General features: G+C 38.8%; 1 protein-coding gene across 1 annotated transcript in view; it reads right to left on the reverse strand.

Annotated features, from left to right (window-relative positions):
- Nucleotides 1-683: 683 nt before the first annotated feature.
- LOC106091331 (octopamine receptor beta-3R) overlaps nucleotides 684-26,078 on the reverse strand; it is an 84,289-nt gene continuing 58,894 nt past the window's right edge. Inside the window, exons 8-9 of the mRNA XM_059363098.1 lie at nucleotides 4,134-4,242; nucleotides 684-1,223 (exon numbers count right to left, since the gene is read on the reverse strand). Of these exons, the coding sequence (XP_059219081.1) occupies nucleotides 1,013-1,223; nucleotides 4,134-4,242 (320 nt within the window). The 3' untranslated portion in view covers nucleotides 684-1,012. The remainder of the gene's footprint in view (nucleotides 1,224-4,133; nucleotides 4,243-26,078) is intronic.

The following is a 26,078-nucleotide window of genomic DNA, read 5'->3' on the forward strand; positions in this document are numbered from 1 at the left end:
CACTAACTTTATTAACGAACTGGTTTTAATGGTTTTAATACCAATCTGTTATTGGTTTTAATACCAGACCGTTATTGGTTTTAGTACCAAACCGCTATAGATTATTCCAATTAATACCAAATGGTATTAAAAATCTTTGACTATGACGCGAACAAAATAATACCAGACGGTATGGGCAAAGTATCGTCATTTTAATATCAGTGTAACCTAACCTACCCAGAAACATATGACCGAAGGACCCAACCCGCCCAACACAATTGAGATCTAAGCATCAGACTCCCCAATCTATGTTTACCTACTGGGAGTAGGACTTCAATGTGAAAAAGAGACTTGTTCGCTCTTATTTCACTAAAATATACAAAAATCTTATCATTGCCAATACTTAACATAATAACATATTGCAAATTTTAATATCAACTTTAATAGAATAAAAGAAATGATATAGGGTTTTGTTGTTGTATTTTGGTTTTATCACATAAATAGTTTTTGTTTGTATTACTAAATACACTGTAGTTATTCTTCAGACTCATAGCTGGCTTACAAACGCATAGAGGAAAGTCTACATTTATTGATATTCCTAAATGTGCTTGCACATATCTCACACATATACCATAGTATGTTAGAGCTGTATGTGCAAGTGTTTCCTACTAAATATTGTGGGGTAGTAGTTGATAACCGTAGTAGTGGTCCTAGTAATAGGGACAGCTTGTGATTGTACTACTCTCCACATTTACTACTTACATATCGTCGAACTTCAATCGCTTTCATTGCTTCATCTCCATCTCTTTGTGGGAAAGCAAATTGAGATTGAGTGCACACCTCTCTCCCCCCTTGTTGCCTTCTCTGCTCTATACCCTTAATCCACTTGTGGCTTCGATGGTAGTGGTGATGGTGATGTTGGTATACGGTTCGGTTTTTGGCTTAAGGTTAACCGATACGATAAACTTGATGTGACATGCTGTGGGTTTTCGCTGTTACAGGCAGAGCGGGGGTGTTACTGCTTGCAGCTGCGCTACACATAATAAGCATTGTAGGGATTACGCTTCTCCAGACAGGGCAGCACACATTCGAGCGTATTGCGAAATGCTTCTCGAAAATCTCGATTAAAATAAGCATAAATGAGTGGATTAAGTGTTGAATTGAAATAACCAATCCAAAAGAGTACGGCCACCACGACATCGGGACAAGGACATGCAGGACCACACAGCGATGTAATGACATACCTATGGAAGAGCGTAATAGAGAAAGCATATAAGTTTATTAGATTCAGTGCAATTAATATTTAGTTGAGGGGTGAATACAGTTAAGATATATGTGAGTGTGAAGTGGTTAAGGGGGACACTTTGTATAATGGTTAACTTGATATGCTGCAGCGTTAATTGAAACCATTTAAAGCTTTTAGTTTCTATTACCAAATAAAAATTTATAGTTGTATTAATGGTAAGTTTGGAGGTTTCTAAAACCAAAATAATTTAAGCGCCAAATTCGATAAGCTTCAGTTATAAGTTGAAAACCAACTGGCCAAAATTCCGAGGACTACTCGGAAGAAGACTTGGGCAGATAATTTGGATTGTCCAAGCATAGAAGACATTGACGACAATGTCTACAGAATTACTGCAGAACCAGTGGAGTCTTTCGAAGATAGTTGTCCTCTTCGAGAAAGGAAATCAACTCAAGAAAAACCCTGGATGATCGGAGAGATTCGCAACATTGGAACAGAGGTCCGCTGACTTTATAACAGAGCACGTCGTAAAGAAGCGGAAGTATATTGGGATGTGTATGTTACACACAGCTCAAGGAATACAATAAGATTGCCAGAGCGGCAAAACATTCCTCCTGGGAGCTTTTGTGCGACCAGATCGAACAGGTCGATATCGTTAATGATGCTGCTAAGATGAAAAAGTTTCTCTCAAAAACCCATGTCCTAACTAAAACGTGGAAGTGAGAGCAGAGACAACGGAGGTCATGTTGAGGCATTTGATGAAAACGCATTTTCCACAGGATACGACGGGACTCCCGGTTACACCGGAATATTGGAATAATGAGGTTGGTCGAAGGTTTATCATAACGGAATTTATGGCAAAGGAAGCTTTGAGGAGCTTCAAACCATTTAAATCACCCGCATCTGATGGAATATTCTTTTTACTTGTTATACCCTACACCACTAATGTGGTACAGGGTATTATAACTTAGTGCATTTGTTTGTAACACCCAGAAGGAAGAGAGATAGACCCATTGTTAAGTATACCGATCGACTCAGCATCGCTTTCTGATTCGATTAAGCTATGTCCGTCTGTCTGTCTATTTTATTTTGTGTACAAACTACAGGTTGCAATTTTCATCCGATCGTCTTCAAATTTGGTATAGGCATGCTTTTTGGCCTTGAGACGAAGCCTATTGAAATTGGAGAAAATCTGTTAAGATTTGGATATAGCTGTCATATATATGTTCGTCCGATTTGCAGTAATACAGCAATAAAATGGTCATTTGTTAACCGAATCTCTCGAAATTTGGCAAGGAGGATTTTCTTATGACTCTCGACATTTCATTGAAATCGGTTCAGATTTAGATATAGCTCTCATATATATATCGCCCGATTTTCATTCCTAGAGCCACTACAAGCGCATTTATCGACAAATCTTCCCAAAACTTCGTACAACTCTTTTCTTGATGACTTCTACAATGTTTGTAAAGTTTGGTCAATATCGGTTCAGAGTTAGATATAGCTCTCATATACATATATCGCCCGATTTTAACTCCAAGAGCCACTACAAGCGCTTTATCGACCAATCTTCCCAAAACTTCGTACAACGCTTCTCTTGATGACTTTTTCAATGTTTGTACAGTTTGGTCAATATCGGTTCAGATTTAGATATAGCTCCCATATATATGTTCGCCCGATTTGCAGTAATACAGCAATAAAATGCTCATTTGTTAACCGAATCTCTCGAAATTTGGCAGGAAGGATTTTCTTATGACTCTCAATATTACTGGTGAATTTCATGGAAATCGGTTTAGATTAAGATATAGCTCTCATATATATATATATATATATATCGCCCGATTGTAACTTCTAGAGTCACAGCAAGCGCATTTATTGACCAATTTTCCCAAAACTGCGTAGAACGCTTTTCTTGATTACTTCCTCAATGTTTGCAAAGTTTGGTCAATATCGGTTCAGATATATGTTAGCAAGATATATGTTGCAATAAAACGGTCATTTGTTAATTGATTCTCTTGAAATTTGGCAGGAAGGATTTTCTCTTGACTTTCGACATTACTTGTGAATTTCATTAATATCGGTTCGATGTTAGATATAGCTCATATATATATAAAAATCGGGCGATATATATATATATATATATATATATATATATATATATATATATATATATATATATATATATATATATATATATATATATATATATATATATATATATATATATATATATATATGTATATATATATATATATATATATATATATATATATATATATATATATATATATATATATATATATATATATATCGCCCGATTTTTACTTTTAGAGCCACAGCAAGCGCATTTAATGACCCATCTTGCCAAAATTGTGCGAAACGCTTTCTTCGACGACTGCCCCTGTATCTGAGAAGTTTGCTCTAAATCGGTTCAGATTTAGCTATAGCTTCCATATATATGTTTGTCAGATTTTGGGTGATTTTCAATAATGTTGTATAATTTGTCAACCGTAGTTATTAAGGTTGGAAAATATTTACTCGAAATTTGATATGGATTGCTTAATAACCCATCTGAAAAAATTGCTTCAGAATTGGATGTAGCCCCCACATTGTACTGATACGATAGGTGTAGGGTATTATACAGTCGGCACCGTCCGACTTTTGCCTTTCCATACTGGTTTTATTTTGTGTCAATATTATGCAGAATCCATTGTGGTGAGTTTCAAAGATTCGGCCGGGCCGAACTTAGCACATTTTTACTTGTTAACACTACATCATGCCACAAACGCAAACAATTTTTAATCATTTCCCCCCCACTACCATAGCAAACTTCACACCTACCTGGACTCCAGCAAATTTATTTTGCTTTATTTTACTATTTTTGTTCATACTATCTATAGTCGATACTTACCATAGAAAAAATGGCAACCAACATAGTAGAAAAACACCCATAATGATGCCTAGCGTGCGAGCCGCTTTATGTTCCGCTTTCCATCCTTTAGTGGGTCTTACGCTGCCACCTGCAAAAAGGTCACAAATATAATTAATACAAAAGATGTTGCTTCAGAATTTGCACTTATTAAATCCCCCATCCTCTACCCAAACACTTCTTTTGTTTGGTTTTTATTAAAGCATCAGCTGGTAGAGGTGTTGTAGCATTTAATATTTTGTCGTTTTAGTAAAAGAGAAATGTGTGTGAACATCCTTTGGAAGGAGCTTTGTTTTTTCTACAATAGATAGCTTAGTACTTGATATAGTGTAGGAGGGGAAAAAATGTTTGCTGTTTGTACCAAAATAATTTTTTTTCTAAATGTTTATAACTATTGGAAAAAGTTGTTATTTACCTCCTATAGGGATTTTGTAAGCAGCATGGAATTCCTGATTTAAATTTTCTTTTCTGAGGTTACTTTTACAGCGCCCAACAAGCCGATTACTGGCTTTGGTGTATGTCCATAGTAGCGTGGCACTGCTAACCTAACCTACCTCCTATAACATAAATTAAAAATTAAGCTAGAAATAAGCTTTCGAATATATTCGCGGGAAAATTTACATCATTACGTCATTAACTGAATACGAGAATGCTTCAGAGGTATATACCCGATATCAATAAAATTTGGAATAGTGAGGTGCATGGTCATCTCGACATACTCACCCGATTTTGTCTAAATCGTACTGTATTTGGGTGTAGCTGTATATAGATTTCCACGCACGGCCCCTTTGTTTTTATGGAGGATTAAGAATCTCTCTTTTGTTGTAAAACCAAAAACTCAAAAGGGCTTCGATAGCCGTAAACGATTATTCGTTTACTGGACCAATAATTACTCTCTGGTGTCTCTCCAGCGTGGTGAGTATTTGAGTGTATAGACCAGTGGTTGTCAAAAATACTCGCTCTATTGCAAATAACTTGGAACGTACACAAGAAAACAATCTCAAGCAAACCCATAGGCTTACAAATAATTGCAATTGTGTGCTCGTTCCTGGTTCCTTTTTTGTTTGACTGACAACCCGGTTGAGTAGAATAATGATGGTATGTCCAATGACAAAAATCATTATAGCAACACACAAAAGCTAAGAAACAGGTGAATAAATTGTGTATCCCGTGACATAAATATAAGGGAGAAGGACACGCCACAGAGGGGCATTTTATCGCCACTCCTATGGGTGACCACCATAAATGACCTATTACGGATGCTGACTGAGGAGGGAATTGAACCCGTCTGCTACGCAGACGATGTTATAATACTTCTTAAGGGTAAGGATCTGAATGGGCCGTAGGCTCGAAATGGGGCCTGAATCCGAGGATGGTCCACTGGCTCCACTAACTGATACCCTCCTACGCCACAGTAGTTTGGTGGACTTCTATGAGAAGCCACCATAAATGACCTATTACGCATGCTGACTGAGGAGGGATTTGAATCCGTTTGCTACGTAGACGATGTTATAATACTTCTAAGGGGTAAGGATCCGAACGAGCTAAGCAGAAGAGCCGAAGAGTCTTGCATATGGCACACGACCGGGCTAGACCCAGGGGTCTTAATGTTAACCCAGAGAAGACAAAAATCTGCATGTTCACGAGGAAGACGAGGGTGGGCCAAATTGACGCACCACTTTTCCTCAATAGAATAATTTCGATAACTGACAAGGTCAAATACTTAGGTGTGATCTTGGACCGGAAACTGAATTGGAAGTGTCACATTCAGGAGCGTACCGAGAAAGCTCACAGATGTTGGGCATTATGTAGATGGGCCATAGGCTCGAAATGGACCATAGGCTCGATGTCGCCGAAATTTGGGACAGTGAGTTAAGTTAAGCCCTTTGACATACTTCTGCATTGTCGCACTGATCGGTCCAGATTTGGATATAGCTGCCATATAGACCGATCGCTTGGTTTCAGGTTTAGGGGCCATAAAAAGCGCATTTATTATCTGATGTTGCCGAAATTTGGGACAAAGAGTTAAGTTAAGCCCCTCCACATATTTCTGCTATGGGACATAAGGTATGAGTTTTGCACCGGATTTTGACGAAAGGTGGTTTACATATATACCCGAGGTGGTGGGTATCCAAAGTTCGGCCCGGCCGAACTTAACGCCTTTTTACTTGTTTTGTTTTCGATTTCGCTGAAATTTGAAACAGTGAGTAATATAAGGCTTCCCGAAATCTGACCTAAATATGGATTACATCGGTCTATATTTAGATATAGCTGCCATATAGACCGATCTCCCGATAAAGGGTCTGAAGCCCATAAAAGCTTTATTTATTGCCCAATTTCGCTGAAATTTGAAACAGGTGGTTGTTTAAATCCTTCTGTCATTTCACCTTAATATGGTTCAGATCGGACTATATTTAGATATAGCTGCCATATAGACCAATCTGCCGATAAAGGGTCTGAAGCCTATAAAAGCTTTATTTATTACCTGATTTCCCTGAAATTTGGAACAGTAGGTTATTTTAAGCCTCCCGACATCTGACCTTAATATGGTTCAGATCGGGCTATGTTTAGATATATCTGCCATATAGATCGATCTCCCGACAAAGGGTCTGAAGCCCATAAAAGCTTTAATAATCACCCGATTTCCCCAAAATTTGAAACAGTAGGTTATTTTAAGCCTTAAATATGGATTACATCGGACTATATTTAGATTTCCGATCTCCCGATAAAGGATCTGAAGTCTTAAAAAAGCTTTATTTATTATTTTATTTCGCTGAAATTTTAAACAGTGAGTTGTTTTAAGCCTTCCGACATCTGACCTTAATATGGTTCAGAACGGGCTATATTTGGATACAACTGCCATATAGACCGATCTGCAGATAAAGGATCTGAAGCCCATAAAAGCTTTATTTATTAACCGTTTTCGCTGAAATTTGGAACAGTTCGCAGTTTTAAGCCTCTCAACATCCGTCCCAAATATGGTGCAGATAGGACTAAATTAAAATATAGCTGCCATATAGACCTGCCGATAAAGCCCATATATCTTTTTTTTTATCCGATTTCACGGAAATTTGAAACAGTGGGTAGTTTTATATCTCCCGTCATCCGTCCCAAATATGGTACGGATCGGACTATATTTAGATATAGCTGCCATACAGACCGATCTCCCGATTTCGCTGAAATTTGAAACAGTAGTTTTAGGCCACCCGCCATCTGACCCACATATGGCAAAGATCGCACTGTATTTAGATATAGTTGTCATATATGCCGATTAAGGGTCTGAAGTTCATAAAAGCTTTATTTATTACCCGATTTTGTTGAAATTTTAAATACGAAATTCAACAGTGACTTAGGTTTATTAGACCACTCAATGTCGTTGCCGAATTTCGGTGCATAAGTTATCCAATTTTCACCGGATTGTGACGGAAGGGGGTTTTCATATATACCCGAGGTGGTGGGTATCCAAAATTCGGCCGGGCCGAACTTAATGCCTTTTTACTTGTTTTTTTAGTATTTAGAGCGCACAACAAGTCGATTACAGGCTTAGGTGTATGTCCATAGTGGCATGAGGCGGATTAATATCTGCACCCTCTTTTCAACCTTACTTAACCTAACCTAAGGGGCATTGAATCCCTACCCATTCTTCGCGATATGGAGCAGATAGGATTATTTAGGAGTTGGATATAGCTGGCATACCGAACCATTTCACGCTCTACATTCTTGAACCCATATAAAGCCCATTAATTTTCCAATTTTGCTGAAGTTTTCAATTTGTGTTAGATATTTTGGATCGTACTTCGATGTGGATTCATAAATGTTGAATTTTTTACCAGATGTTCGCGAAATGTGGTTTATTGATGCATTTATTCGAGGTGGTGGGTATCTAAAGTTCGGCTCGGCTGAACATTATGCATTTTTACTTCATGTTTATAAACTCTAGATTTATTCACTTTACTTGGGGATTTTCATCTGTAGTTTGTCATAATATAATAGTAATAATTTGTTGGTGCTTTTACCACATAAGTTGTAGTTCTTGATATAACAGCAAACATTTTTACCTGTGTCAAGTCATAAATATCCTATAGTGTAAAGTTATATACAATAGAATTAAGAGTACATTTGTGTGTTAACCGAAGAGTAAAGAGAGTATCTAAGTGTGTGTGAATGTAAAGTTTATTATATTCTTGACAATATTTAAGTTAAAATATAAACATGTGTAATACGTAACTGCTTAAGTAATAAAATTTTACTACTAATGAAGAACTTAAATGATGCATGCCAAGCTAAGGGTATTGTTTAGAAATATTGCAACTATTCATGGCTACTTTTACGAACTAAGATATGGAAGCAAGCTATTCACAATGTGTAACTAGTGTTATTGTGTTGGCATATGGGGGGATATTGGGAGTGATTTCTATTGTCCATTGATGCAATCCGGATAATAGAAAGATAAACAAGAATTACTTATAGTTTTAATAAGGCATCATTAACAAGTTGATCATTACTGGCATATGTTTAGGAAACAATGATAGTTCAGCTAAAGGATGCTGGATGTAAAGATGATGCTTTATTGTGAGAGCTTAGGATGCTCCATTGTTAGAAATTACAGTTATAAATCAAGAATAGGTCTCATGAATTACATAACATCATCTTCCATTTAATGAACAAACTCAACATGCTAATTAAGTTGTGTTTTTTTGTCCCCCTTAATCCAAAAGGTACTACCCAAAAATATAAAGTGGACCGATCGGGACAATATGGATTTCAAATGATAGGTATTCAAGAGTAGAGTACGAATTTCATAAAAAAAGTTGGGTCCAAGTACCTGGGGGCCGCCCCAGCCCCAAAACCCTTTTAAAATAGGTTTATTTGACGATCATGACCATGTGGGACTCGAATGAAAGGTATTCGGGAGTAGATTACGAATATGACCAGGAAGTAGGAATAGGCTTTATAATTTATTGATAACGGAAGGGGGCGGACCCTCCACCATTACCCCAACAACACCATCCAAAATCAAAAGTTGACCGATTATGACAATATGGGTATCAAATGAAAAGTGTGCGGGAGTAGATAATGAATCTGGCATACAAAGTCATGTCGAAGTATAGGGGGTCACCCTACCCCCACAAAAACGCCCAAAATGGGCACATTAGCCAATCACGGATATATGGGACTCGGTTAGTTTGTTCCGTATAGACTGTAAAAGGGCAGAACCGATTTTCTCGAAATTTTCGCATAATGTTAAGGTTGGTCTGGAAGGAACCATAGGCTATATAATTCTTCGTTATCGGAAGGGGAACGGACCCTCCCCCTTATGCCAAAAACACAACCCAAAACCAAAGGTGGACCGATCGGGATAACATAGGCATCAAATGAAACCTATTGGAGAGTAGAATACGAATATGGTTTTAAAATTTGAGTCTAAGTACTCATCGGGCCGCCCCAACCCAAAACTCTCCAAACAGACATATTGGACGTTCATTTCAATATGGGGCTCAAATGAAAGATATTTGGGGGTAGATTTCGAATCTGGCATACAAATTAAGATTGAAGAATATTAGGGCGCCCGGTAGCCGCGTTGGTAGCGTGCTTGGAGTACCAGTGCAGGGGTCGTGGGTTCGATTCCCGCCAGAAGCCTTGGTCTGTCGCTACTGTGGTATAACAATGAACATAAAATTGTCTGAGTGAGTCTGTAAAGGACTGCCACTCTTACCTAACCTAACCATAGGGGGGTCACGTCACCCCTCAAAAACGGCATTAGACCCATTATGACTATATGATACTTGGGTGAATCGATTTTCTTAAAATTTTCATAGATTGTATACGTTTGTCTGGAAGGATACATAGGCTATATAGTTTTTAGATATCGGGTGGACACTGACCCTTACCCCCTTACCACAAAAGAGCCACCCATATACGAAAGTGGTGCGATGGGCACAATAAGGGTATCAAATCAATGGTATTGAAGACCGGAAAACCAATAAGGTATTAAAATTTGGGTCCAAGTACCCAGCGGGCCTCAATCCCTAAGCTTCTCTAAACAGATATATTCGAAGTTCATGTCAATATGGGACTCAAATGAAAAGTAGTAGGCAGTAGATTACAAATATGGCATAAAACATTAGGTCCAAGTAATAGGAGTTTGCCCACCCCCAAGTACCCCCAAATGGGCATATTAGCCGACCATGGCTATATGGGACTCAAATAAAAGGTATTTGGGAGTAGATTACGAATATGACATTAAAACTTGCGTTCCAGTCTAGGTGGCGCTTTTCCTCCTAAAAATACGTCAAATGGGCTATTTGACCCATATGACAATATGGGACTCAAATAAAAGGTACTTGAGAGTAGAAAACGAATTTGGTATTCAATTTTGGAGCCAAGTGTTTTGGAATATGCCCTAAAGCACCCACTAAACTGAACTTCATTTCCGTTGGGAATAAAGAACGAATTTGATATCTGTTATCAGTGCAAAGTGCCAATGGCCGCCCCAGCCCCAAAACACCCTCCAAACGGTTCAGAATTACCGGCCATGGCAAGTGTCCCCACCCAAAAAAGATATTAAACAGTTAAAGAAGGCGTAGCGGAGCGGGCCCGGTTCTGCTAGTGTTATATATTTTCAAAACATGAGAGAATTTGAAACATTGACAATTGTAGGATATTGTGTACGAAGGTTGACATGTTTGCACGGAAGTAATTTTGGGATACTATCGCCAGCCTGGGTGGTATGGTACATGGTATATATAATATACCTACAAGAGAGCGATTGGTAAATGTTGGGGGTTTAGACCGCGTATCATGCATTGGGTATATACTGCAGTTGTCAGACTTAAAATGCTATATGGTGTTGTGGTCTGGTGGACGGCGCTTCAAAAGTCCACCTATTGCTTAATACTTAACCGGATCCAAAGGATGGCTTGTTTGTGCATCACAGCCGCACTGAGGATGACACCTTCTGATGCACTGCATTTAATGCTACATCTTATGCCTCTGGACATTGTGGCTACCCAAATTGCAGCGACCACTGTCGTGAGGTTAAGGGAGCTTTCTCATTGGTCATGTGGCGGCTACGAGCACTATTATTCTTGATACAATATTCGATTTTCCAGGCAATGTGGATTACAATCTGCCTGAGCCGCTTTTTGATAAAAAGTACTGTATCACTATTTCTGATAGAACCGATAGTAATAGAAGTTACATGGACTTCTATACGGATGGTTTCGAAACTAAACGACCAGGTGAGCTTTGGGGTTGTACTCTAAAGATCTAGAACTGGTCATATCGAAAAGCTTACCCAACCACTGCAATGTGTATCAAGCGGAGATCCTTGCAATTAAGGAAGTGGGGGAATGGCTAAAATATAATGTCATTACGACGATTGGCATACATATCTTCTCAGACAGCCAGGCAGCCAATAAATCCTTGGAGAACATATTTCTAAACACAAAAAACGCCCTCAATTTTCGCAGATCTCTCCACGAGATGGCTGAACAGTTCAAAATTCACCTATTCTGGGTGCCGGACCAAAAAGATATCCCGGGGAAATGTAAAGCGGACGAGCTTGCGAGACTAGGAACTACTCTAGACATTCCAGGAATACTGGAATCAGTAGGTATGCCTCTAGCGACATGTAAGCTAAGTTTTCAGGACCAGGCCTGACAGACAACCAACGGTAGATGATCACAATGAGGGGGCTGTGAGCATTCCAAAACTATGTGACCTAATCTAGTTTTGAAGAGGTTTACCGCTTTGCTGTCATTGGCTAGAACTAACGTCTCAGTCATTGTGTCCGTCATGGCAGGTCACTGTCTAATCGGAAAGACAGACTGACAGACTGAAGGTTGCCAGCAACGACTTTTGCAGAAGCTGTGAGGACATCGAAAAAAAAGAGACTATAGAACACCTTCTGTGTGTGTGCGTCCCGCACTAGAAGTAAGAAGGAGTTGCACATTAGGTTCTCATTTTTTTAAGAATCTGTCTGATTTACTGGATGTGAACATTCGCAAGTTATTGGTTTTTTTAAAGCGATCTGGATGGTTCAACGGTAGGAACTAGAGGGTATCCTCCTTCTTCTGTTCCTGTTTTATCACAATGGACGAAAACGTTTAAGTGAGTCTGATGGCAGACTATCACTAAAACCTAACCTAACCTATTGCCAACTTTAGGGTCATTGTGGAACCAATTCGTATTTAAACCTTTAGAATCTTTTCCTCAATAAATTCTTTTCCTTGGACCCTACAATTTCCGACCCTACAATTTCCGACCCTACAAAGTATATATATTTCGGATCGTCGTAAAATTCCAAGACGTTTTAACGATGTCGATGTGGGTCTGTCCGTCCGTCTGTTGTACTTACTCTAGAGCCTTCAAAAACTGAGGTATTGAGCTGAAATTTGGCACAGATACGCCGTTGTGATGCACGCTGGTTAAGTTCTTGAACGGGCCAAAACGTACCATATTTGGATATAGCTGCTATATAGACCGATTTTCCGATAAATGGTCTAATGCCCATAAAAACATAATTTTTCATCCGATTTTGGGGAAATTGGAAACAGCAAGTAGTTTTGGGCTTCCCGACAACTGACCCAAATATGGTTCAGATCGGACTATTTTTAGATATAGCTGCCGTATAGACCGATCTAACGATAAAGGGTCTGAAGCCCATAAAAGCTTTATTTATTACCCGATTTTGCTGAAATTTTAAACAGTGGGTTATTTTTAGCGACATATGACCTAAATATGGATTAGATCGGTCCATATTTAGATATAGCTGCCATATAGACCGATCTCTCGATAAAGGGCCTGAAGCCCATAAAAGCTTCATTTATTACCCGATTTCCCTGAAGTCTGAAACAGTGAGTAGGTTAAGACCCCCCCCCCAATATCCGACCTAAATATGGTTCAGATCGGACTATATTTAGATATATCTGCCATATAGACCGATCTGCCGATAAGGGGTCTGAAGCCCATAAAAGCTTTATTTATTGCCTGATTTCGCTGAAATTTTAAACAGTAAGTTTTTCTGAGCCTCACGACTTCCGACCTTAATATGGTTCAGATCGGTTTATAATTGGATGTATCTGTCAAAAAGACTAATATTTTGTTCTACAAAATTGAATAGTGACATATATAAATGAGACCACTTAATGTCCGTGCCGAGTTTGGTTGCTTAAGTTATCCATTTTTCACCAGATTGTGACGAAATGGGATTTACACATACACCCGAGGTGGTGGGTATCCAAAGTTCGGCTCGGCCCAACTTAAGGCCTTTTTACTTGTTATTTGTTTAGTTTGGTCATCTAAAATCGCCAGTAAAGTTATATTGGATCAATAAGCCGGTTTCTTATGCTAGAAGAAAAAATGCCCCTTTTTATTAAGCTTAGCAATACAATTGCATCCAAAAAGGGATGCCTACGACAAATACCAAACCTGGTAATTATTTCCAACTAAAATTAATTTCACATTTTTGCTTCATCTCTCCCAACTTTTTGGGTTAAGGTTTCAAAATAAATGAAATCACTTTAATTAATAAATGCAGTACTCTCCCGCACAATTAATCCAAGTGTTAATGAACTATTCTACAATGAAGGCGAAAAAAAAGAACAAAACGAAATACAACCTACAGCTACTTGAGTGAGGAGCAAACAAATCTGTAATGATTCACGTACTGTGCTGGTGTATTGTAATAAGTCATCATCATTAGCACGTTGCAAATAAATGGATTTCTTTTGTTTCAGACAGAGCGCCCAAAGGGAATAGAGATGAAATTAGCAAAAAAAAAAAAAAAAATGAATGAATCAAAATAGCAACTAGTAATGACTGGTGATTTGAATTGTCCATTATTGAACTGCTGTAGTTAGGAGAATAGCAGCTGTGCTCTTGTTTACCAGCGTGAAGACTAATGATTTCAATTCATTATTCTTGAGGTTGATTTCTCTTTCTTTCTTTCTTCTGTGTGATACTCTCATTGCTAACCATGATGAGAAATGAAACAAATGATGCTCAAATGATTAGTTTGCAAGTGACGGCAAAGTGTTCTATTTCACTTGATTTATTAAGAGGAGACATAGACAACTAGAGGCAGAGGGTTTAAAGTGAAAAATTGAAGATTTTATCAAAAATGTACCAAACAAATGAAATATTTTATCATACACATTTTTAAGAGGGTGATGTAGGAGATCATGGATGCCAAGTAACGATTCTGAGTAGCTTCCACCTAGAAAAGTCGAGGCTTAGCATGGTTCCTCCATCTTACCTCCTCAAGGTGTCATCTAATACCGGTTGAAGCAATCAATCCAACATGTGCTGCGAAGTGATCATGGTTTTACAGTTCTGGAGATCGAGCGAAAGTCGGATTGAGGCTACACCGTCTTTTACTAAAATAATGATACTATAAATGAAAAGTCGACCTATGGACACCTTTAAAAAACCAATGGCCATTATCAGTGTTTTTCCCCCATTTGGGGGTGGCTGGGAACTGGCAACGTATATTGTAGTAAGCGATTTGCTTTACTAAGCGATTCATGATTTCATGACAGTAAGCCCACTTATAGAAAATCCCCATCTCTTTATATATAAAACTAGCTGAACCCGTCCCGCTACGCGGCGCTTCCTTTGACACCATATGAATTATAACTTTCTTTTCAATTACTCTTCTTTGCATTCACTATGCTACGTAAAGGGTGATTTTTTTGAGGTTAGGATTTTCATGCATTAGTATTTGACAGATCACGTGGGATTTCAGACATGGTGTCAAAGAGAAAGATGCTCGGTATGCTTTGACATTTCATCATGAATAGACTTACTAACGAGCAACGCTTTTAGACTATTGTGGAAGCTTGTCCCAGGGTAGGAGGGTTAAAAAATAACACCGAAAACAGTCGAAGGTTAGTCCCTATATTTTATTATTCGAAGGACAGACAACTTGTTAAAACAGTAGCGGAAAGCATATGATCAACTTTGAACACACTCCATATAGACTCAAAAACGGCTAAACCGATTACCTTGAAATTTTCACTGCTTGTGTAGGTTGGTCTGGAAGGAAACATAGGCTATATAAATTTCTGATATCGGAAGGGGGGCGGACCCTCCCCCTTACCCCAAAAGTACAACCCAAAAATAAAAGTGGACCGATCGGGACAATATGGGATTCAAATGGAAGGTATTCAAGTAACTGGGGGCCGCCCCAACCCCAAAACCCCCCTTAAATAGTTTTTTTTTTGGACGATCATAGCAAAATGGGACTCAAATGAAAGGTATTCGGCAGTAGATTGCCAATATGATCAGGAAGGAGAAATAGAATTTATAATTTGTTAACTTTGGATGGGGGCGCGAGGGTCCATCCTTTACCCAAAACACCACCCAAAATTAAAAGTGGAAAGATCGGGACAATATGGGTATCAAGTGAAGGTATTGGAAAATAGAATATGAATATGGTATTAAAATTCGGGTCTAAGTACCGATCGGGCCGCCCCAACCCCAAAATTCCTCCAAACAGACATATTGGACGTTCATGTCAATATGGGCCTCAAACGAAAGGTATTCGGTAGTAGATTATGAATCTGCCATACAAAATCAGATCGATGTATAGGGGGTCCCCCTTTACTTCCCCCCAAAAAACGTCTTTAATGGGCATATGACCCATCATGACGGTTTTTTTGTTTGTTCCGTAGAATGAAAAACGGCTGAACCGATTTTCTTAAAATTTTCATAGATTGTGTAAGTTTGTCGGGAAGGAAACATAGGCTATATAATTTCTAGATATCCGTTAAGGGCGGTCTCTCACCCTTACCCCCAATTCAAAACCACAAGTGAACCGAAAGGCAAATATGGATATCAAATGAAAGGTATTGAAGGCAAGAAAACGAATATCGTATTAAAATTTGGGTTCAAGTACCCAGCGGGCCTCCCCAACCCAAAATCTCATCTAAACAGTTTATTCGACGTTCATGTCAATATGGGCCTCAAATGAAAAGTATTCGACAGTAGATTACAAATATGGTCTAAAAACCTAAGTCCAAGTAATGGGAGGTCGCGCCACCCTCAAGTACCCCCAAAATCTTTCGCCCTCGTGTGGTAAGGTTTTCCTGTTTTCGGAATGAAAATAACCTTCGTGTCCCTCCATCCCACAGGGCTTTATGTGACATGCTAACATGACGCAGAGTATATCTCCCTAAGCCAAGGAACCAGTCTATCAGACACAGATTGTAATTCAACCGGTGATATATCATAATGGCCTGGCGACTTAAAGGAGTCGAAACTTTTTGTCGCCCAAAGGATTTTCGGCTCAGATACAATTTCCCTAATAACCTCCGACGAATGCAAACCAGTGACAACCTCTTCTGTCTCCACGTTGCACATTGGAAAATTTCCCGGGAAATGTGTATCAACGAGTAGTTCTAGTGTTTCCTCACTAGACATTGTCCATACATTCTCTGACTTCTAAATATACCTCACTGTAATAGGTCTCGACAACAGAATCTTCCTTAGCCTAGAGGCCCCAGATGTATCCTCCACGGAGCTGCAGAATTCTACCCAGGATTTGTACCGAGCCTTTCTCAGCTCGCCCTTATATTTTCTTAGCTCAGCCTTATAGATGTCGCAATCGTATGGTGCTTTTGTGGCTTTCGCTCTGTTGGAGAGTTTTATGCAGTCCTTCCCGTAGGAAAGAGGTCACTGTAGCGCAGAGGTTAGCATGTCCGCCTATGACGCTGAACGCCTGGGTTCGAATCCTGGCGAGAACACAAGAAAAACTTTTCAGCGGTGGTTATCTCCTCCTAATGCTGGCTGCATTTGTAAGGGACTATTCCATGTTAAAATTTCTCCCTAAAGAGGTGTCGCATTGCGGCATGCCGTTCGGACTCGGCTATAAAAAGGAGCCCCCTTATCGTTGAGCTTAAAATTTGAATCGGACAGCACTCAGTGATATGTGAGAAGTTTGGCCCAGTTCCTTAGTGAAATGTTCATTGGAAAATTTGCAATTGCTTCCTTAGACCAACCAGCTCTGGGGTCCACCATGGCGTTTGCTGTTTGCCCCTTGGCTTGGCACTAGGACATGCTGACACAAGCGAGTCATTCAGGGCCTTTGTGGATAGTAAAGCTATAAAAGCGCATATCAGATGAAAGGTATATATGGGCGCTATATCTAAATATGAAAAGATTTTTATACCCACCACCGAAGGATGGGGGTTTATTCATTTTGTCATTCCGTTTGCAACACATTGAAATATCCATTTCCGACCCTAAAAAGTATATATATTCTTCATCAGCGGAAAAATCTAAGACGATTTAGCCATGTCCGTCCGTCTGTCTGTTGAGATCACGCTACAGTCTTTAAAAATAGAGATATTGAGCTGAAACTTTGCACAGATTCTTTGTTTGTCCATAAGCAGGTTTAGATGGGCTATATCGGACTATATCTTGATATAGCCTCCATGTTGACTGATCAGCCGATTTAGGGTATTAGGCCCATTAATGCCATATTTATTATCCGATTTTGCTGAAATTCGGGACAATGGGTTGCGTTAGGCCACACGATATCCATCTTTCCATTTGGCCCAGATCGGTTCAGATTTGTATATAGCTGCCATATAGACCGATCTCACGATTTATGGTCTTGGGCCCATAAAAGTCGCATTTATTGTCAGATTTCGCCGAAATTTGGGACTGTGAGTTGTGTTAGCGCCTTCGACATTCTTCTTCAATTTGGCCCAGATCGGTTCAGATTAGGATATAGCTGCTATATAGACCGATCTCTTCATTTAAGGTTTTGGGCCCATAAAAGGCGCATTTATTGTCCGATTTCGACGAAATTTGGGACAGTGAGTTATGTTGAGGCCTTCGACATCCTTCTTCAATTTGGCCCAGATCGGTTCAGATTTGGATATAGCTGCCATATAGACCGATATCTCGATATAAGGTTTTGGGCCCATAAAAGGCGCATTTATTGTCCGATTTCGTCGAAATTTGAGACAGTGAATTGTGTTAAGCTATTCGACAACTTTCTGCATTTTGGCCAAGATCAGTCTAGATTTGGATATATCTGCCATATAGGCCGATCTCCCGATTTAATGTTTTGGGCCCATAAAAGGCTCATTTGTTGTCCGATTTCGCCGAAATATCGGACAGTGAGTTGTGTTGTGGGTTTCGACATCCTTCTTCAATTTGGCCCAGATCGGTTCAGATTTGGATATATCTGCCATATAGACCGATCTCCCGATTTAAGGTTTTGGGCCAATAAAAGGCGCATTTATTGTCCGATTTCGACGAATTCTTCTTCAATTTGGTCCAGATCGGTTCAGATTTGGATATAGCTGCATATAGACCGATCCCTCGCTTTAACGTTTTGGGCCCATAAAAGGCGCATTAATTATCCGATTTCGACGAAATTTGGGACAGTGAGTTGTGTCGTGGCCTTTGACATCCTTCTTCAATTTGGCCCAGATCGGTTCAGATTTGGATACAGCTGCCATACAGACCGATCTCCCGATTAAAGGTTTTGGGCCAATAAAAGGCGCATTCATTGTCCGATTTCGATGATATTTGATACAGTGACTTATGTTAATCATCCGTGTCGTATATGGTTTAGATCGGTCTGTATTTGGATATGGCTGGATAAACTGCTATGGGGGCATAAATCATGCATATTTTTACCGGATTCTGACGAAAGGTGGTATACCCAAGGTGGTGGGTATCCAATCGCCTTTTTACTTGTTTTCATAATATTTGGGTCAAAAAAAAAAAAAAAAAAATACATGAGCAAAATTTTACGGTAATCGGGCAACAAATGCGACCTGACCTTTATTATAAGAATACATGGACAGACAGACTGGCGGACAGCTAGGCGGACATGGCTAAATAAAATCAGGATGTAATTCTGAGCCGATCGGTATGCTTGAAAATGAGTGTAGCTTTTATTTCTTTTCAGAGTTGCAAGCAAATGAACAATGCTACATATACCCTGTTCCACAATTGTGGTGTAGGATATAATAATTTTGAATTGACTTACACTTGAATGACATTACACTACCAGTCAATACCAAACAATATGTTGTTGTGTAGTTTAAAAATATATCTTTGAAAAAAAATCGTTTTTAGGCCTTTATTTTCCATAACAATATCATTATTTTTCCATGATAACACTCAAATATTTTCAGACATTTGTGCAGACTATTAAAAGTTTCCCAAAAATCTTTTATTTTATACTTCTGGCAAATTTAACCCTTTTGCCAACACCTGTAGGCAAGCAAATACAATGAAATCTTGGCTAGAATTTTCTCTTTCAAATCATTAACATTACCTTTATTGTTATAAGGATTGCTAATGTCTAGGATTATCATTATTAACATTATGGTTATTATTTTTGTTGTTTTTATTATTATTGCTATTAAGTAGTTGTACATAATTAAATGCGAATAGAGATAGAGAAAGAAAGAGAGGGGGAAGAGCATTACATAAACATCAACGACAAGCAAATGCAAATAAAACAAACGGTAATTCATTATGGCTAAGGCTTATTATGGCTAAGCAGGGAAGTTGTAGCGTAGCAAGAGTCAGTAAGAGAAAAAGAGAGAGAAAAAGAGGGGGGAGAGTATGAAAGAAATGCCAAAAAGTGAGTAAGAAAGATAAGCAAAACATTTGAAGAGAATGAAGGATTAAGGCAGTATTTTTAAAATTCACTAAAGTTACAGCAAAACTCAACAACTGTTTAATATGACAAATAAATAACAACAACAACAATCTTTGGGGGAAATACAAAGAAAAATTAATGAAAAAATTAAGTCAGTTAATCAGAAACCTAGGGTAGCTCAAATATATATGGTAACTATTGTACTAATTAAACATTGAACAAGTTAAAGCAAGCTAAGTTCGGCCGGGCCGAATCTTGGGAACCCACCACCACGGATTCTGCTAAAATATGGGAACTATATCAGGTTATAGACCGATTTGAACCGTATTTGGCATAGTTGTTTGAAGTCATAACAAAACAATACATCCAAAATTTCAGACAAATCGGACCAACATTGCGGACTGTAAGGGATCAAGGAGTCAAATCAGGATATCGGTTTATTAGGGAGCTATATCGGGTTATATACCGATTTGAACCGTACTTGGCACAGTTGTTGGAAATCATAACAGAACACTATGTGCAAAATTTCAGCCTAATTGGATAAAAATTTCGGCTTTCCAGGGGCTCATGAAGTCAAATCGGAAGATCGGTTTATTAGGGAGCTATATCTGGTTATATACCGATTTGGACCGTACTTGGCACAGTTGTTGGAAGTCATAACAGAACACTAGACGCAAAATTTCAGCCTTATTGGACAAAAATTGAGGCTTGTAAGGGTTCATGAAGTCAAATCGGGAGATCGGTTTATATGCGAGCTATACCAGGTTATAGACCGATTTGGACCGTGATTAGCACAGTTGTTGGAAGTCATAACAGAACACAACATGCAAAATCGGACAGCCCAATCAGACAAAAATTGCGACATCCAGGGGCTCAAGAAGTTAAGTCGGGAGATCGGCTTATATGGAAGCTATATCTAAATCTGAACCGATATGGCCCATTTGCAATCCCTATCGACCTACATCAATACTTAGGATCTGTGCAAAAATTCAGCTTAAAGCGTTCGACCGCTATCGTGATTTCGTCAGACGGTCGGACGGACATGGCTAGAACGACCAGGCCGAATCTCATATAACCTTCCCCATAAATCGCATTTGTCAAGTTCTTTGCCCGGTATCTCTTTATAGACAAACAAATGATATTGGATAAGAACTGCTATGATATTGCAGCTATATCAGGTTATAATTCGAGCCATAATTGATTTGGGTGTTAAAGACAACAATAGGTCTCATTGTGCAAAATTTCAACCGAATTGGATAAGAATTGCACCCTAGAGGGTAATGAACTGATTCAGACTATATTTGACACTTTGATTAGAGGTCATAGATACAGTGACTGTGCCAAATTTCAGCAAAATTGGATAAGAATTGCGCCCTCTAGCGGCTTAAGAAGCAAAGTGGGAGATCGGTTTATACGGGAGCTAGATCAGGGAGCTATATATTTATTAGGGAGCTATATTTCACCCAGACCCAATAAGAATTGCGCCCTCTAGAGGCGAAAGAAATCTTTGGGCGATCAAAATTTTCGCCTCCTTTAAACAGACAGCACATGATATTGTCTCAATAGTCGTACTACCAGTTTTGTCACAGGCTTTGAGAGATATACTTAGCTTGTATAGGCATGTCACATATGTCGGTGGGATGGAGGGCTACAAAGGTAATTTTCCTTCTAAAATAAGGAAAACCGTACCAAACGAAAGCAAAATAGTTTCGGCAAGCATGGGATATGTAGATCTACACAGATGGCTCAGTAGAGGGACATACCAAAGACATGCACTGTTTCCACTTCTCTGGAATATAGCCATAAATAATTTACGAGGGCGGTTTCAAAACTAGCCGACCTGACATATAGATGGCGGTGGTAGTATGAAATATAAATATTTTCGTGAAAAGTCAAGAGTCAAGAGTCAATAATAAGGGTACTCCTTTTGATAGCCGAGTCCGAACGGCGTGCCATAGTGCGACACATCTTTGGAGAGAAGTTTTAACATGGCATAGTACCTCACAAATGTCGGCAGTATTAGGCGGGGAAAACCAGCACTGATAAATTTTTCGGATGGTTTCAGCAGGATTCGAACCCAGGCGTTCAGCGTCATGAAAAAAAGTGGCAACCTTCGAAAATGTATGTTTTAGGATTCATACTATCGTGGCTATTGTAGTAAGGGGAAATTTCACAGGACTCTACTTCAGGAAACCCTACGTTGGATAGCGAAATGGTCGGCTGAAAATGATCTAGGTGTTCATCCACCTAAAAGAGAAGATGGTGTTTTCAGCAGGAGAAAAAGGAACCTCTTGCCCTATACTTGCCCCATAATATGAGAATCGACTGATATAGAAATATAAAAGAGTTGCGTGACTGCCTAACTAAATGACTGATTTTCGTCCAGCCCAAACGATTAAAGCTAGAATCATGAAATTTTACACGAATGTGGGTCTTAGATCTTAGGCACGGGATAAGGCTGAATTTGGTGATATTCGTACGTTTAAAAACACCAAAAAGTACGAAATGGTACATATTTGCTAAGCACGAACGGAAAGGCCTAGAATTATGTTACTGGGCTCAAATTAATGAGCATCTCGAAAAAATAAGGTATGGTGAAAAATTTTAGAAAATCGTATCGGAAGTGGGAGAAATAGTACGTTTAGTACCGGAATTGGTACTATTCTTTGTAAGTTGAACCGAGCTCTGAATTTTGGAAATTTTTATACCCTCCACCATAGAAAGAGGGGTATACTAATTTCGCCATTCCGTTTTTAACACCTCGAAATATGCGTCTTAGACCACATAAAGTATATATATTCTGGATCGTCATGACATTTTAAGTCGATCTAGCCAAGTCAGTCCGTCAACTAACTTTCGAAGAAGTAAAGCTAGGTGCTTGAAATTTTGCCAAATACTTCTATTAGTGTAGGTCGGTTGGTAATGTAAATGGGCTAAATCGATCCAAGTTTTGATATAGCTGCCATTTATACAAATTTTGCGTCTTGACTTCTTGAGCCACTAGAGGGCGCAATTCTTGTCCGATTTGACTGAAATTTTGCACGTGGTGTTTTAGTATCACTTTCAACAATTGTGCTAAGTAGGGTTCAAATCGGTTCATAACCTGATATAGCTGCCATATAAACCGATCTGGGATCTAGACTTCTTGAGCCGCTGGTGGGCGCAATTCCCATCCGATTCGGCTGAAATTTTGGACGAGGTGTTTTGTTATGACTTCCCAGAACTGTGCTTAGTATGGCGTAAATCGGTACATAACCTGATACAGCTGCCATATAAACTGGGATCTGGGATCTTGACTTCTTGAGCCTTAAGAGGACGCAATTCTCATCCGATTTGGCAGAAATTTTGTACAACGGCTTCTCCCATGACCTTCAACGTACGTGTCCTATATGGTCGGAATCAATCTAGAGCTCGATACAGCTCCCATATAAACCGTCTCCCGATTTTGCTTCTTGAGCCCATACATGGCGCAATTCTAATCCGAATGGAATGAAATATTACACAATGACTTCTACAATGTTTAGCATTCAATTAAATTATGGTCCGAATCGGACTATAACTTAAGATAGCTCCTTTAGGATGACAGTTTTTATTCATTATTCATAATTAGCCTAAAAAGAGATACCGCGCAAAGAACTCGACCAATGCGATCCATGTTGGAGGGTATATAAGATTCGGCCCGGCCGAACTTAGCACGCTCTTACTTGTTCTATTTGAAAAATTCATTCAAAGAACTTGACAAATGCAATTCATGGTGGAGGGTATATAAGATTAGGCACGGCCGAACTTAGCACGCTTTTACTTTTTACATTTAGGTACTAGAAATAGTACCAAAAAGGTACGAAATGGGTGAACTTTATACGGGGCGGATGGCTAAAGGTAGAATTTTGAAATTTGACTTAAAAAACATCTGGTGCAATAGGCTCAGGGTGAATAGAAAAAATGAAAAATAGTACTGGTAACGGGAGGCAACGTACATTTAGTACCGCAATTGGTACCATTTAGTATTTTCATTACAGATGGAGGATGGGGTCTGAAATTTGGCATGTAGGTTCAACTAGAAAATAATTGAAAATAATAATAATAATTGATACAACTGAGAAATATATGATAGGTGACTTAATGACCTATTAAAAATGTATACATCTTGGTACCAAAATTGGTACCATGTTCAGAAGGAGCTAGAGGTCTGACATTTGGATTTGCATGTACAACTAGGAAGAATATGATGGATAACTAAATAATCTATTCACAACTCGTACATTTTGGTACCATTTGGTACTAATTGTGGTGTAATTGGTACCTTGAAAGAATATATTGGGCAACTGTAAGATATGTTTTTTTGTATATTTAGATACTCAAACGAACAAAATGGTACTTTTTTAACGGAGTGAGCTAAAGCAGTCAAAATTAGGATACGGTTACACCATCAAAGTAAATATTGGGCGGTTGGAAGATTTGTCTTTGATTGATACATTTCTTTACAGATTTCTGAAATTTTATACGCAATTATTACAAAACTTTAACATCTTACAAACTGAGCAAATGCCTATGTTCTTGAAAGTTCTACACCAAAAAGGAGGTATCAAAAACGGGATGCTTGTTTAAATTGCAATTTTTATTTTCCATTTTGTCTTCATATTTATGGAATTCTTTATTTATCTATTTAAGTATTAAATGTATTTGCGTTGCATTTCAACTCTTTTGGTTCACTGTTTGCAGACGAATGTTAAGGGTGAACGTGTTCTTTTGCCTGAATAGCACTATAACTAGGATTTATTATATTATTGCATTCTCACTCACTTACGCACCACCATACATTTCCACAATACAATAATGTATTTGATCAAACTCCCACGCACGCACTCACGCATACACCTTATTCTTATTACTAAGTACTGCTATACTTTACTACAATGCGCTACCACTACTTCTCTATGAGTGTATTTGTGTTTATGTTTGTCTAGTGTTAATGCATTCATTGATGTACAGCAAAAGCATACAAAAGTAGAAAGCTTGTACGTGCGTGCTCTTTAATGAGATGAGTGCTGTAGCCATGCTAGAGTAAGAGGTGTGAGTATATAAAAAGAAAATGCGAAATAAACCAAGCAAAGAAGGAAACAATAATGTAAGCTTTTATTTAAGCATTACTAGGCGTATTTATGCTAAATGGAGTGAATTGCATTCACTATGAGTAAGGAATATTGTTCTATTATTGGAATAGGCAGAAATACTCGCAATTTTTATACCCACCACCGAAGGATGGGGGTATATTCATTTTGTCATTCCGTTTGCAACACATCGAAATATCCATTTCCGACCCTATAAAGTATATATATTCTTGATCAGCGTAAAAATCTAAGACGATCTAGACATGTCCGTCCGTCTGTCCGTCTGTCCGTCTGTCTGTTGAAATCACGCTACAGTCTTTAAAAATAGAGATATTGAGCTGAAATTTTGCACAGATTCTTTTTTTGTCCATAAGCAGGTTAAGTTCGAAGATGGGCTATATCGGACTATATCTTGATATAGCCACCATATAGACCGATCCGCCGATTTAGGGTCTTAGGCCCATAAAAGCCACATTTATTATCCGATTTTGCTGAAATTTGGGACAGTGAGTTGTGTTAAGACCTTCGACATTCTTTGTCAATTTGGCTCAGATCGGTCCAGATTTGGATATAGCTGCCATATAGACCGATCCTCCGATTTAGGGTCTAAGGCCCATAAAAGCCACATTTATTATCCGATTTCGCTGAAATTTGGGCAAGTGAGTTGTGTTAAGCCCTTCGACATTCTTCGTTAAATTGGCCCAGATCGGTTCAGATTTGGATATAGCTGCCATATAGACCGATCCTCCGGTTTAGGGTCTTAGGCCCACAAAAGCCACATTTATTATCCGATTTTGATGAAATTCGGGACAGTGAATTGTGTAAGGCCCATCGACATCCTTCGTAAATTTGGCTCAGATCGGTTCAGATTTGGATATAGCTGCAATATAGATCGATCCTCCGATTTATGGTGTTAGGCCCATAAAAGCCACATTTATTGTCGGATTTTGCTGAAATTTGGGACAGTGAGTTGTGTTAGGCTCTTCGACATATTTCTTCAATTTGGCCCTGATCGGTTCAGATTTGGATATAGCTGCCATATGGACCGATTTCTTGATTTATGGTTTTGGGCCCATAAAATTCTCATTTATTATCCGATGTCGCCGAAATTTGGGATAGTGTGTTAAGTTAAGCCCCTTGACATACTTCTGCAATATCGCACAGATCGGTCCAGATTTGGATATA

This window comes from Stomoxys calcitrans, chromosome 2 (assembly GCF_963082655.1).
Source record: "Stomoxys calcitrans chromosome 2, idStoCalc2.1, whole genome shotgun sequence".
In the NCBI taxonomy this organism is placed as follows: Eukaryota; Metazoa; Arthropoda; class Insecta; order Diptera; family Muscidae; genus Stomoxys; species Stomoxys calcitrans.